Here is a 15,120-nt window from a genome sequence, read left to right as displayed (position 1 = left end):
TTCCTTTGAATCGTGTGCCACTAAGGCCCACTTGCAAGCGGAAATTTATCTTTTTAACTCAGAGTTAACTTAACAATGTGACAAACTGTTTAAATTATCTCTGAGCTAAAAAAAATATTTTTCTGATCTGCAAGTGGCCCTAAATTTTACATTTCAATTAACAACATTCCATACTAATTATGAACTGCATTTTTACAGCCTTAATAAAAATGTTCATATATGTCTTTTTGTGGCTGCTGCTAATGACTGTCACACAAGAGACATAATTCATTTATTTGGTGACTTAGGTGTTAAATTCCTTGTAGTTTTAACATCCAAGATAACATCCGTCATTCTTGTAGCAAGTCTCGTGTTCCACGTCTACAACGCCATCGGTGGCAATTGCCGTTATACAGCAGACTTCATACTTACAAACATATCAATATTTATATACTCAGAATGTGTCAGGTGCAACGTTAGATATTGTCACCATGCCATTGACACTTTAGCTACTGGGGCTGCTGATTAATGCACTTGCTGCTGCCGTTAAGTTCATTCATTTTCGTTTTTATTGCCTTAAGGTTTATGGACAGTGCGCGTAATTTGTTGCCGTCACTTTCTTCTGCTCTACCGCAATAAACAAACTTCAGTACTACCCTGCAAAAATCGCGAGTACTCCATGAATGCATGTAGGGAGTACTCGCTATGGACCAAGCGAGTGCTCCAAAATTAACCACAATTCATACAAAAAATATGGTCCAATTAACATTGCGATGTCCTAGGACCGCACCATATACTCCAGCTCCGCATTACATCAGAGTAATCCATGGAGTACCCACAGTCCAATAAACATCGTGTAGTGATTACAATCGTTAAAAACGAGCAATGATCGGCTTACAATATGTTCGTGTAGAAACATGAGTTGGTCCATTGCTGCATTACAGTAGAGTATAAGGGTAAGTACTCCAGTGGACCACATGATCCAACGATTTTTGCAGGGTATTTCCATCTTACATTACGATAGATTTTTCTGACTAGATTTTTTAGTTGAGCCGAATAGAAGGTTCAATTCATGCATTATCGCCTGCAATTTTTTGTGTTCAGCATATATGTATACGTTTAAACGTTCGTCATGCACGCATGACGCACTGGTTTTATGCTGCAGCTTAAATTTTAGCCATGCGGTAGTTGTTCGTGTGGCAGCTAAAATAGCTTGCAGTTAGTGATGCGTATAAGTTAAACCATAATTATCACATAAACATTCAGGGACAACTAACGTAGCGTAGCATGAGCACAAAACACTTGACAATTCTATAAATACACAGCGTATATAAGGTATTGAAGAATTTAAAGACGGTAATAAAAAGTGACTTGGGAAGTTCGGCATGGTATATAAGAGGAGTATCACCCCACTATTCACTGACGGGCTCAAAACAGACTGCGGTGTTGGAGCAGGAGTCTCATCCAAACAGCTAAAAGTTGCATTCTCAATCTGTCTTGCAAACTCAGCTAGTATTTTTCAAGCAGTGCTACAGGTAATAGAGAAAACCTGTTGCCTCCTATTGCAGAACTCTCTAGTCGGTCAGAGGTATGTATATTCACAAAGAGCCAATCCATTACTGTAAGAATGTGCTGCGCAATGCTGCAAACTCAGCTGCTATTAGTCTTACATGGGTACCAGATCACAGGAGTTTATATGGCAATAAAAAGTGGATGAACTAGCAAAGGCCGGTGCACCATTAGACATCACTGAGGCAGTCGATTCAAATCGGCCGCTTAGATCAATAAAAAGTGCCATTCTTACCCATCTGAATAAAACCACTATTAAAAATATGTGCTCTACGGTCTCATGTAGGATCACCACTTTTTTTGGTGATTACAACCAAAACAAAAATAAAGGTTTTACTAAAATTGGTCAGGAAAGAAATATTTATGATGACATCCACAATTACAGGATACTGGCTCTTAGCCCCACATGCAGAAAGAATGGGAGTCCACTACAAAGGCATGTACAAAAGGTGCAACCAAGGAGGTTGTAAGGAAACGGTCACCCATTTCCTCCGCGAATGTCCAGACCAAGTTAATACCAGGAACCAATCAAAGATAGGCATAAAAATTGTAAGTAAATGACATCAACATATTTATTGAACTAATTCAATGGTTCGAGTAAAAACATGGTCGTTGTGCACTAAATTAGTATAGATGATAACTAACTCATTCATGGAGAAAGTGCATGAAAAGGGCACCTAGAGCACTACTAGGGGACAGTCTCTCCGGCCGGGCAGCACAGCAACCAACCATAAAAGTAAATCAAGAACACTTAGATACAGAAGAAGTTTGAGTTTTGCGGCTTCGAGACGAAATGAGTGTTTGGCCCAAAAACAATATATGACAAATTTAAGATGAGTTATTGGCTTCTAAAATCCTTAGTACAACATCTCTTGTTGTATCACAAAGATATATACATTTATCTAAAAATATCTGACGCACCCTGTATAAGAAAACATCATAACTTCCACACGCTTTTAAATTATGGGCTATTCATTTAAGCTTCTGCTATATTGTTGCTTCCTTTGCTACGACATTTTATGCTACTCATTCGCTTCAGTCATAGTTATTGGATTGCCTCGTTCATATAGTTCATTGCAATTGTAATATTATGCTTGTTGTTGTAAATTTTATTAATTTCCAATGCGCGTTTGATTATAAATTTTTCATTCATTTAAATTCTTATCTTTGTGTTTAGAAAATTTTTATCGTCGTCGTTTACACGCGTGCTAAACTCTTGACTGCCGCATGCATTGCAACGAATGTTACAGCGATTGTTACGACTAAAGTTGAAAACTTGCTTGGATCATTGAATAACCGCTCGTTTATATAAACATACATACACTGATAATATATTTAATTCATTAATATTTCTCTACAAGTTATTCACCTATATGTAGATGTTTGTGTGTTCCTGCTGCACTCGTTACAAAGTTTCTATGTTGCTATTGCCATTGCAATGGTTGCAATTTCCGTTGCCGTTCAGGTGTTGGGAATTTAATTTGATTATCTTGCTGCACAATATAAATTAAAATGTTTATGCGTTTAGTGCATTGCATGTCATATGTGACATAGATTCCAGAAATTAATACATATTAAATGAAGCTTATGTTGAGCATTTTGGACTTTTGTTATAATTTTTAAAGTAAAAAAAAAATTTATAAAATAAGTTATGATTTCAGAGTAGAGTTGGCTTCCTATTAAAAGTAATGAGTTGCCACATGAGGAGGTTGTTTGAATTTATAATTTGGTTGTTTATATGAATGTATAGAAAAATCTTCAAATCATACTAGTATCTGTAAAATGCTTCTGTATAACGTACAACTGCGGCAATTGCAAAGGGCCCTTACAATACTGGGAGCCGAATTGACTCTGGTAGAGCTCATCAGCAGATTTTTGCGTGGCAGAACTGTAGCGCCGGAGTGAGGCGGAGTAACAACTCATAGAAAGGTGAGAAGGAGCACGCTATAGGGCAGTGCTCTTTCCTCCCTGCTTTGGGTCTTGGTAATGATCTTGAAGGTATGAATTGCCAAGTGGTGGCTTTTATCGGTAAATTTTCTGGTAAATTTTATCAGGCGTAAATTTCTGATTACAATGAGGAACAATTTACTGGATTGCCTGGGTACCGTGTCTAGGTGGTCTGAATTATGTGGATTAGGTGTCAACCCTAGGAAAACGGACCTCAGTTTGTCTACCCTTAAATAAAAGAGTGCTAAATTTAGGGATTCAAAGAGTTGATAAGCCCTATACAAAGCTTTTAGCTTCAAAGCTTCCTCAACCAAGTTGTCAACCTCACCTACGCGGGGGGAATCCTGTTACAAATATGAATGTATCATACACATATTTAGCAGGCGAAGCTCTCCGGACCCCAAGTTCCTCATGGCAAGGGGGAGCGATATAGCCTAGAAGGTTTAATTTGCTCATATTAATCGTTCCATAGATGGTCGGACTAGTACCTTTATGGTGCTTTCTTACCGGAACGTACCAGATCTGTATCCAGAAAATCACCATCAACATGGATAACACTCCCCAAAACCTTCGGGGAGTATTTTTACCGTTACTGCAACAACAACAACATTGCTGAATTTAGATCACTCTGTATTGGGAAAATACCGCTGGTGCTGTCTGACTGAGCTAAAAACATTAGAATTGTTTTTTACATCAAGCTCTTATGGAAGCTTAATATGGAGAGCAGGGCTAGGAAGGTTTTGGCTGCATTGTACTGCTGTCGAGAAGCAACGCTCGGCTCCCGAAAAGCTAGCTGATGAAAAAGTGAAATTCAGAAACATGTCCTGGTAACCATCGCCGTTTATAAACTTACAATTTTTCTCTAATATCAATTACAAAAAACCATTGTATAAAGCAATATGAGCAAAGCTCGCTAATTAAATACATATATATTATTGTTTTTTTGAATAAAGCCGTGCTTGTATGGAGCCAAGTGGATGCATGTGCGTGTACGTGACAGTTTTTGAGATTTGTTGACAGGGGTTACAGAAACGGACCTAATGTGTCAAGTCACACATAAAGATAAACGCATATGCGAACACCTACAGTTTAAGATAAGCAGGCTCATGAAGAGGTGGGCTGTTGGAGTCCAGAGTTCATTTTCATTAGATATAAGGACAGGAGCATATGACTTAATTGATAGATTTTAGAATTGGAAAGTTGGTAACTGACCCAGGCGGTCAATAGGTATAAGATCACTCAGATGTAACTTCTTTTGAAACGCTTTGATATTGACGCGCTGCTGCATTGAAGCAAAGAGGCAAGCGCATTTCAAACATCGAATTTCGTACACATTAGCTGTATTAGCATGTAGTTTGAAAGTGAGGCAATAAAATTTATAATGCATTGTTGAATTTAATATTGAAAATAGTTGACTTCTTATTTCAGATGCGATGGGGACGGACGGACATGGGCAGGTGAGGATTGAAAAGGTAAGGAGGGATGAGTCTTGGGGTCGGCAAAACATCAGCAGCATCGCCGCAGCCGGCCAAGGAAGGGTGAGTATAGAGCTGCTGTCTGACAGAGCTAACTACATTGAATATATTCTTCAGATCAAGCTGTTGTGGACGCTTAATATGGAGAAGTGCAATAGGTAAACGTGTGGGGCTGCCTTCATGGTAATACCTTGACTGTAAGGTATGGGAATAAACTCGATATTTCATCCAACTTTAAAAGCAGTACAGCGTTGGACGTTGGTTAGAAAAATCGGTGCCCTTCGTACAACTTCTACTCTGGTACCTAACTTAATGATGCACCTGTATAACATTGATATTGCAGGCTTCTTAGGGCGAGATATGTAGGCTATAACATTACGAGCAATACCTAATAGTTTGCCCCGGTTTCGGCTCCTATTGCTACATCCACCACTAATTTGCTTAATTTTCTCTTGACCTTGGCGGTGCTCGTAGTTTAAGCTACGCGATCATGGCTGCTACTTCTAGTTAAAGGATACCGTAGATGAGATGATATAAGACTACTGTAACTTTTAGGGAATTCGACATGTGTTCAGTTATTTAGGCGACTAACAAGGTGCCTATCTCTGCCACCGTAAGGTTGAAGGCTACGCGGAACTGCTATATTGCGCTTGCAGTAGAATCTTACTGCTTTTTTGGTACAAGATATCGGATGCCAGAGAGCAAGGTTATCAAAGGCAACTGTCCGACTGATCTCATGGCTCGAGAAGGTACTGGCGAACTCAACGTATTTGCCATTGAAGACACTTGTATTCCGCTGGCCACTTGTTCTCTGCTTCTGGACAGATAAGTCTCGAGTCAGCTAAGCAAGCGCTGGACTGGCACCACTTCTTCAATCTTTCTGCACGTCGCGTTAGTTCTGGGGCGTTTGTTAATTCCATGCACTCGGTGCAGCTCTTGCAGTTTACAAAACCACATATAGCCATGGTTACAGGGCTCTGCTCAGGGAAGTGAGTGAGTGAAGTGAAGTGAACACGAAAATTTTGCTCTGCAAAAAAGCCCAAATAAAAGTGGTAAACACGCGAGGAAAAAAATTCCATCGGTGCAACGTAAGTTGGTATAGGCTGTATCTTTGTATACAGCCCGGTAAAAGACCAAACCTGCGCTGGTAAGCGAATCGATTTACATTTTAAAAATCTTATATTTTCCTATATAACAAAAAGAAAAGAGCGCGAAACTGTGACCCCCATAATCAGCTGTGTGTGGTGGGTTTAGCGAGCCTTCTCTTCTCTTTGTATCCAATCCTTCGCTCCAAAAGCGAGACGAAGCTATATGCGTAAAAGCTTGCATCAAAATCGAAGCAAGCTTTTGACTTCGCGAAGCTTCTCACCACAAGTGAGCTTTTCAAATAAGCTCTTTTAAATTAAACAAAGCCTCTAGCTATAGGGTAAATGAGGCATATATAACATACCATAATATGATAAACACCTAATATTACCTAAAAATTTAAGTAAATTAATAAAATAAAATATAAAGTAAAATCAACTAAAATTAGGTAAAATAAAGTGAAAACTAAAACAAAATATACCATAAAATAATACTTACCGAAAACTAAAAAAAAAAAAAAAAAATATATAATAATAAGTAAATAAATAAATAAAGAAATAAATAACCAAAAAATATAACTAAATAAATTAAAATCATAAATATAATGAAAAATATAAGTACAAATATAACATAATAATAATATAACTGAAAAGAATAAGAAGGGCAATATGAGAACACCACCAATTGTCCCTGTTGAAATATGAACCCATTCGCCAGGAGGTCAAGACTTGCGCAGTCGCCTCCACGTTCCGCTCCACCCATTAGTGCTTCTTCGCAGAGACTGAGCGAATCAGAGCCAGGGGCGGAGGGCGGATCAGACGATGAAAATGCTTTCCAGTGCCTCGGAAAGCTCTTTAAGGAGATGAAGGAGTTTGTAGGAAGTGGAAAACGCACCATTAACCAAAACCTTCGGGATTTGGTCAAGGCTATTGCGATCTCCTACGAGCAAGCCACGGATGCGCTCAAGAAGACGAGTAATTCTTGCTGGGAAGTGAAGCAGTCACAGACTACCCCATCTCTGGCACAAAGCGTGCAACAGAAATCTACAAAACGTGGCCGTGAGTGCGCATCCGGGGGTACGCCATCGCCGCAGGTGCGACCAAAGAAGAAGAAGAACGCGCAAAAGACCTCAGAAGTCGTGAACGCACCAACGAAGGAAGTAACAGAAGTAGTGAAAGAACCAGAAAAAGGAGGAGGTTGGGCGACGGTTAAAAAGCAAAAGCGCCCGAAGCAGAGACCAGCCCGCCCCGACGCAATCCTGATCAAAAGCTCAGGCGATTGCTCATACGCGGATATCCTTAAAGCTGTTAAAAATGAAGAGTCACTGAGAGAAATGAACACAATGGTTCGCAAGATCCGCAAGACTGCTAAAGGAGAACTCCTCTTCCAACTCAGTAGGCAGTCGGACAATGACACTGCAAAACTAGAAGCAGCTGTAGGACAAGCTCTCTCAGGGAAAGCCGATGTCAAGTCCCTCAAGGAGGAGTCTCTGTGCGAAATACGTGATATAGACGAAGTAACGACGGTTGAAGAGGTCTGTCAGGCGCTGAACACACAGCTTGCAGACTTCAATGCTAAGCCGTCTTGTGTGCGATCCTTGCGCAAAGCGTACGGCGGTACGCAGACTGCGACTATGTCTTTACCCACCGTGTTAGTTCGGGAACTTACGAGAAGTGGTAAATCCGAATCGGATGGGTCATATGCCGAGTCCGAGCAAAAGTTCAGCCGAAACGATGCTTTAACTGTCTCGAGTTCGGACACATAGCAAGAAACTGCGGCACCGAATCCAATCTCAAAGGCGTTTGCTTTAAGTGCGGGGGCCAAGGGCACGCGGCGAAATAATGCACTAACGCGCTTAAGTGCTTATTGTGCGCTAGAAGAGGGCTCAGCGGCACAGACCATCACACTGGTGGCTATAAGTGCCCAGTATATAAAGAAGCGGTCCAGAAACAAAGACCTTTATGAGATTATTGCAACTTAATCTTAACCATTGTGAAGCAGCCCAGGACCTTCTGGCACAAACAGTTTTGGAGTTGAAGATTGACTTAGCACTTCTTAGTGAGCCCTACAGAGCGAAGACTGCGAATTGGATACAAGACGAATTGAGCAAGACTGCTATTTGGTCCTGCAGAGATAATCCCTTATATGCGGAATTAATACTTAAGGAACGAGGATTCGTATGCGGTAAGATTGATGGCATTTACGTTTAAAGTTGCTATATACCACCTAGTACGCCGCTGGACGCGTTCGAAGAAATCGTCGGGAAAATAGCCATGGATGCGACGTTGCGGGAGCGTTTTGTCATCGCGGGAGACTTTAATGCATGGGCTATAGAGTGGGGCTCACAGAGAACATCTCCCAAAGGAAGGGCTCTGCTCGAAGCATTTGCATGCCTTGATGTAGCGCTCCTTAACGTGGGTGGGCAAAACACCTTCTTAAGAAATGGGTTCGGCTCCGTAATCGACATAACGTTTGTCAGCGCCAATCTCTACAGGTTGGCTGAGTGGAAAATCAGTGATTGCTATACCCAAAGCGATCATTCAGCGATTGTGGTGGACATCAACCTCGAGGGGGGAGGGCGGCCCACCATACAGCCACCCCTAAAAAACAGAGGTTGGAATATCAATACTTTCGACCCCTACATATTCAAGCTAATGTTGACAACAGTCGAACATAGAGGAAGTGCTAACGACATGGCGAATAAATTAATGGCGGATATTAGAGCAGCATGCGATGCGTCAATGACTAGAAAGCCCAAGCGCAAACAACATTGTTCCACATTTTGGTGGAACGAGCGCATACACTCCCTAAGGAGAGAGTGTATTCAGGCTAGGAGGCGCTATCAACGAGCCAGAGGGAGACCGGAATTTCTAGAGTGCAGAGCTACCTACAAAGGCGCGCGACTCGCACTTAAGAGAGCAATAAAAGATAGTAAGCGCGAATGCTTTCTCAAGCTTTGCGATGACGTCGAGAATGACCCTTGGGCACAGCTTATAAATTGGTTTTTAAGAAATTGAAACACAAAGGAGAGGCGATGCCAACATGCCCCTCTTTTCTCAGAGACGTGGTAGATACTTTATTTCCCACGCAAAGGGAGCTAGTGTCTCCCACATCAGGCGCCGTACTATACTCATTTGACGAGGTTACCGTCGTCGAGGTCCTTCAAGCGGTGAATAGACTGCAAGACCGCAAGTCTCCTGGCCCAGACGGGGTACCAAACAGAGCACTCAAACTAGCTCTCACTTATAACACGCCAACATTTGTGGAACTATTTAATGCATGCTTGGCTGAGGGGACATTTCCTACAATATGGAAACGACAAAAGCTGGTCCTGCCGCCAAAGTTTGGTAAAAATTACGGCGGAACCATCTAGCTACAGGCCCATTTGGCTGCTCGACTCCGCCGGTAAGGTTCTTGAGCGAGTCCTCTATAATCGACTCGAAAAAGAAATTGAATATGTGGGTGGTATTTCCGATAACCAGTTTGGGTTTAGGAAAGGAAGATCCACCATCCAAGCTGTGAACATGGCGAAGGAAGTGGCCCAAGAAGCCATAAGTGGCACCCGATGGCTCGAAGGCTCTAAGGAATATTGCCTTATCGTTACTTTAGATGTAAAAAATGCCTTCAACACTGCCAATTGGGCAAAAATTTTAGACACGCTGGAGCAGATAGGCATATCCCTTTACCTGCGTAGGATCATACGCAGCTACTTCGAAGGTAGAGTGTTGGAATATGAAACGGCTGCTGGAGTAGAAAAGCTTCACGTCACAGGCGGTGTTCCTCAAGGCTGCGTGCTCGGTCCACTGCTTTGGAATATTATGTACGACGGAGTATTTCGACTCAAGGTACCCAATGGGGTGAAAATTATCGGCTTCGCGGACGATATCGCATTAGTAATCACCGCCAAGCACCTAGGCGAAATATGCGCCAAATCTAATACAAGCATAGCGATGGTTCAATCGTGGCTTACGAAAACTGGACTGCAGCTGGCGGAACAAAAAACAGAGGCTGTACTCATATCAAGTAGGAAAAGGGTGGAGCAGGTCAATATAAGAATCGGCCGCCATGACATCGACACGCTGCCTGCAATAAAATACTTGGGGGTTGTGATAGACAGGAGGTTGTCATTCAAATCCCACTTAGAGTATGCCAATGGAAAGGTAGCAAAAACCGTAGCAGCATTATCTAGGATAATGATAAATGCAAGAGGACCAAAGCAACGACGTCGTCAACTTCTGGCTGGCGTTGTAAAAAGCCAAATAATTTACGGGGCTCCTGTTTGGCATCAGGCCACGGAGTATAAATCATACTTCCGCGGGGTAAAGTCGACTTACCGCCTGTGTGGACTACGCGTCTGTAGCGCCTTTAAAACTGTCTCTGACGACGCAGCACTAATCATCGCAGGAATGTGTCCTATAGACATATTAGCAAAAGAAGCAGCGACGATTTATCGGGATCAAAGCTCACGTAACAGAGCACGAGAGCGAAGCGTGCAGAACTGGCAGCTCAGGTGGAATGCCTCAACAAATGGTCGCTGGACACACCGATGTATCCCAGATATTAATATATGGATATCTAGAAAGCACGGCGAGGTGGATTTCTACCTCACACAGTTTCTGAGTGGTCACGGATGCTTTAAGGAATATTTGCACCGATTCAATCACGAGCCTAACAACATATGCGATCACTGCGGCGGCGATACAGTAGAAGATGTTTACCATGTATTTTTCGAGTGTCCTAGGTTCTATAGCTCGAGATGCAAACTGTGCAGAATATTTGGAGAGGATTACACTCCTGAAACAATTGTTGGATGCATGCTACAAAGCAATGTAAAACGGTCAGCGGCGTGCGATGTAATAGCGGAAATAATGAAGTGTCTACGAAGTCTTGAAAGGCTACGGCGCAGCAGCGAACATTGAACAGTCTAGTTGTGTGGGTGGATAACAAATTGCTAAGGTGGAGGGGATCGAGCTGAGCACGTATTGGATGCAAGGCCTCCGTACAATTAGCGGCGTGAGAATGATAAAATAAGAAAATACCGTAATATATGTAGGTAATGTAACAGCAAATCAGACGACGGATTGGAGACAAGGCCTCTTCAACCGTTCGAATACTGCCCCAGGTGAAGGAATAAAGCACAGATTGGAGACACGGCCTCTTCAACCGTGCGACCAAAAGCAGTCAACATACACGCAACGACAAACCTACGGATTGGAGACAAGGCCTCTCCAACCGTAGAAACAACGAGTATGAGGGTAAACGTCTCACATGTAATCAGAGTTTACACTCGGATTGGCGAGAAGACCTCTACAACCGGTGGAAGTACGAGGAAAGCCCCGTTACGTATTGTGGAAAAAAAAAAACAAACAAAAAAAAAAAAACAAAAAAAAAATGAAATGAAAAACGGAAAAACGTATTAAAATAAAAAAATAATAATAATAATAAAAAAAAAAAAAAATTTTATAATTTATTTACACATATATACATATATAAAAAACAAAACCCTACAATACAAGTAGTCGAACGCACAAGCACTATATGCACAGTGTATAAGGTAGGCTTGCTAATATTCGTAGAAGGGGTATACGTCAAGCAAATTCAGGTAGTAAGCAGGGCGTGTCAGTCCCAGCGTTAACCATACCGCGGCACTATCTAAGTACAGCAACGTGACCCCGACAGACGTAGAGCTTAGTGCTCAACCTACCTCCCGACGGAATACTTGACGGTAGTACCGGGGGGTAAATGGTACTCAGACGGTAGGAGGTTTAGTGCGGTTAAAGTCCCACACTGACTATGAGGCTTTCGATGCTTCCTCCTCGTAAAAAAAAAAAAAAAAAAAAAAAAACAGGGCTCTGCTCAATGTGAGGTTTTGCTGTGTGCCCTAAAATAGTAAACAGCCCACCGGTGTTAGCTGTATGGAGGACGACACTTTATGCTCAGCACTGAAGTCACTTTGTGTTTATCAGTCCAGCCTTTGCGCGAACGAGGCGTTAATATCTCTGTCTGGACATACTCATATCCCCGACGGAAATTTCCAAGACCGATGTGTGCCTTATCCCTAGCTTTCTCCACGCAGCTACTCCATAATGAACTGCAAGTCAGTTCCACCGCTTAAGTATGTGGTAACAAACTCAATGGACAAACATTAAACTGGAACCTATCCGATCTCCCACTTTCTCCTAACTACACATCGATTCATTTAAATCATTTAATTTTTAATCGTGTTTTTTTGTTGATTTTTGCTTGTGTGTTTTTGCAACTCGATAACGTAAGATTTCGCTATGTTTACCACCAACCCGACGTGCTTCTAAAATTTACTATCTAGTAATAGTCTTATTATAATATCCAATATTTTTTCGATTATCACTAAAAGCCTTCCGCGATTTACAACCAGATTGACTGAATTTTGTGTGTGTTAGTGCAGTCGGGTGGCTTCGTGACGCACGTATTTGTTGTCGGCTACACGTTGATGAAAATCAAAAATTTTTGATTTTTTAATTTGACGTTAGCTTACTTGATATTCGCGGGGTGTGATTGACAAAACGCAGTGTTGTATTCAGTTTGTGTCGATATTCAAAATGAACAAGTGCGCGGAAGAACAGCAATTCATATTAAAATTTATTGAAAATTATCAATGTTTAGCAGCTTTATGGAATGTAAAGCTTTTATTATTATTTAATAAAAGTTTTATTGTAATAAATTTAATAAAACTACTGTAGTTGCAAGTAAGAAAAAGTCATCATCCGATGACAGCATATTCACGTCCGAACGCTACGGTTTCTCAATGCAAATGTTGATTGATGGCTTTTTATTTGACAGTCGCAGGGCAAGCGTCAAATACCCGACACGCACACATACAAAAATTCAGTCAATCTGGTTGTAAATCGCGGAAGGCTTTAAGAGGCGTAGATATTACTTAAAATTCGAATCGTTTATAAATAAACCTGTTCAAATATTCAAATTGGCTTAACAATATAATTAGACCAATTGAAAATCAAGTTTGTCGCTTAAGTCTTTTGTGCATTTATGAATGCGAATGCATATGTACACGCAATATTGATCGCTAATTCCATGTTATGAGACGTGAGCTCATATGAATCATATTTTATTGATATGACCAGACATTATGTAAGAAAAGCGGAAACACTTTTTAAAATTAGCAATTTAGTAATGAGTCGACTTAGAGTGGAAAAATGCTTTGCCCCGTCTTTGCAAAAATTAGTTTTTGATGCAGATTTATAGAACAAGAAATTCCTCATTTTCATTATGTCAATTAGATATTCAAATTCCTTAACACCAGTAAAAAGTATAAACGTGGAAATGAAACTCAGAAGCATGTTCTAGCAACCATTGCCGTTTTTAAGTTTTGTAATTTTTCTCTAATATTAATAACAGAAAATCAAATAGTTTTCTGCTCGTCACGTAAAAAGGAATTTTATATATATGAGTTAGCAGATTAAAATCCTAAGCCGAGGATAGAAAATTTCCTTATTTTATTTCACTGTGTGACTATTTTATGGTTCTTTTCGCCCTAATGTGTGATTGAATGGCAGTTTCTTTGAAAAAGGAAACCGACGCTCGCAAAAAAACCTTCCCTAAAATTAGAATCCATTTTCTAAACAAATTTTCTTTAATTGAGGAAAATTTTAATCTAATGAGTAAGAATTTTTGTCTGAGGGAAACTGTTTCTTAAATTTGTTCAATCAAGATTATTTTTCGGGGCGAGTGGACCGCATAAGTCATATGGAACCTCCAAAGCATTACAAGCGATGGAGAAAATAGTGCCTTTTCTTCAAATATCTTTGTCTTAAGAACTCTCATCTGAGGTTGGTATATGGTGGTCCCCACAGTGTGGTGGTATCGTGCTCTGCCTACGGCACTGAAGGCCCTGCATTCGATCCCCCGGAAAAGCAACATCAAAAATTTAAAAGCATTTTTTTTTCAATTAGAAGATATGTTTTCTAAGCGGGGCGCCCCTTGTCAAGGATTTGGAAAATACATCGAGTGTATTTCTGCTATGGACAGCTTCTCAAGTAAAATTCATCTGCGTTCAGGTGCCGTTCGGAGTCGACCTAAAATATTTAGCTCCATTCCGCCACGAAAAACTCGGCCTAAAATCTCTTCGAAGGTTATCGGGCCTTTAAGTTATTTATTTTTACTTTTATTCAGTATTTATTATATGGCCTCAACCAACGTCCAACCCTGTCAAACACCATTAGTAGCACTCGACTTGCCGAAATCTTTAAAAATTACTGACATATCGTCGCTCCACTATATCGTAGGCTTCACCTTAGATTGAAAGCAGTATCTCAAGGTGGTTTTCTATTTTTTAACCGCAACCGTCAGTTTTGACTTCTTAAAGCCGCAAATCATCAAACGGCTGGTAAATGTTATGATGTTTTCTTTTCTATGAAATATGTGACCCCCATGGTGCACTGGTCACTGAAACTCCTCTCCCCTTTTCTTATCGGGAAATATTTTTTAAAAGGAACATACAAACCAACAAGGGAGCTGAGAAGAGCCAACAAGGGACGTTGTTTTCAGATTTTTTCGAGAAAACGCCTTAAGACTCATTCAAATCTCGTTCAAGTAGATATATTGTCGAATTCGGCCTAATATTATAAAAGCTATTCAAATTCACAATCTTTTTAAAGAAATGGTGAGGTAAAATTCAAGTGAACCTAACATCTACGATTTCTATAAAAATAGAAACGGTCATTGTTACCACTTGGTAAAAATAAAATAACGACTAAATTGGCCTATAAGGCGCTCAGCTGGCAGGCTTCAAGTCCGCAAATACTGCTCTTAAAACACGATCCGCTAGATTAATAAGGGTAGCTTATGATATCCCTCGTAGTTTACTAAAAGCTTCTCTAACTGCACCAATTCCTGAAAGAAAGAAATTTTTTTCTACTCAATAAAAAAAACTGTACTCATAATATCAACATTTCATTAAATTTCTACTAACATCTTTTGAATGTTTCATAAATATATTTTAAATGGGTTTTAAATTTTTTCTCCATTTTTAAAAAAATTCCGTGTTCAGATATAAGGAAGGATTTCT

At 40.5% G+C, this 15,120-nt stretch overlaps 2 protein-coding genes across 5 annotated transcripts in view; one reads left to right on the top strand and one right to left on the bottom strand.

The window, feature by feature from the left end:
* Positions 1-15,120, bottom strand: part of dar1 (dendritic arbor reduction 1) — a 506,171-nt gene that overhangs the window by 223,976 nt on the left and 267,075 nt on the right. The gene's annotated exons all lie outside the window — the stretch shown is intronic.
* LOC137233677 (uncharacterized) overlaps positions 1-15,120 on the top strand; it is a 304,557-nt gene that overhangs the window by 119,918 nt on the left and 169,519 nt on the right. For 2 of the 3 annotated variants that reach the window (XM_067756919.1, XM_067756918.1), the window contains one exon: positions 2,726-3,001. The exons of the other annotated variant lie outside the window; for it this stretch is intronic. In XM_067756919.1, coding sequence (XP_067613020.1) covers positions 2,726-2,860 — 135 coding nt within the window. In that variant the 3' untranslated portion in view covers positions 2,861-3,001. Of the gene's footprint in view, positions 1-2,725; positions 3,002-15,120 lie in introns of those variants that run through there. 3 annotated transcript variants of the gene reach the window in all.

The sequence above is a fragment of the Eurosta solidaginis genome, chromosome 5 (assembly GCF_040869045.1).
Source record: "Eurosta solidaginis isolate ZX-2024a chromosome 5, ASM4086904v1, whole genome shotgun sequence".
In the NCBI taxonomy this organism is placed as follows: Eukaryota; Metazoa; Arthropoda; class Insecta; order Diptera; family Tephritidae; genus Eurosta; species Eurosta solidaginis.
Note: the sequence above shows the minus strand (reverse complement) of the source record. Positions and strands in the feature narration are given on the sequence as shown.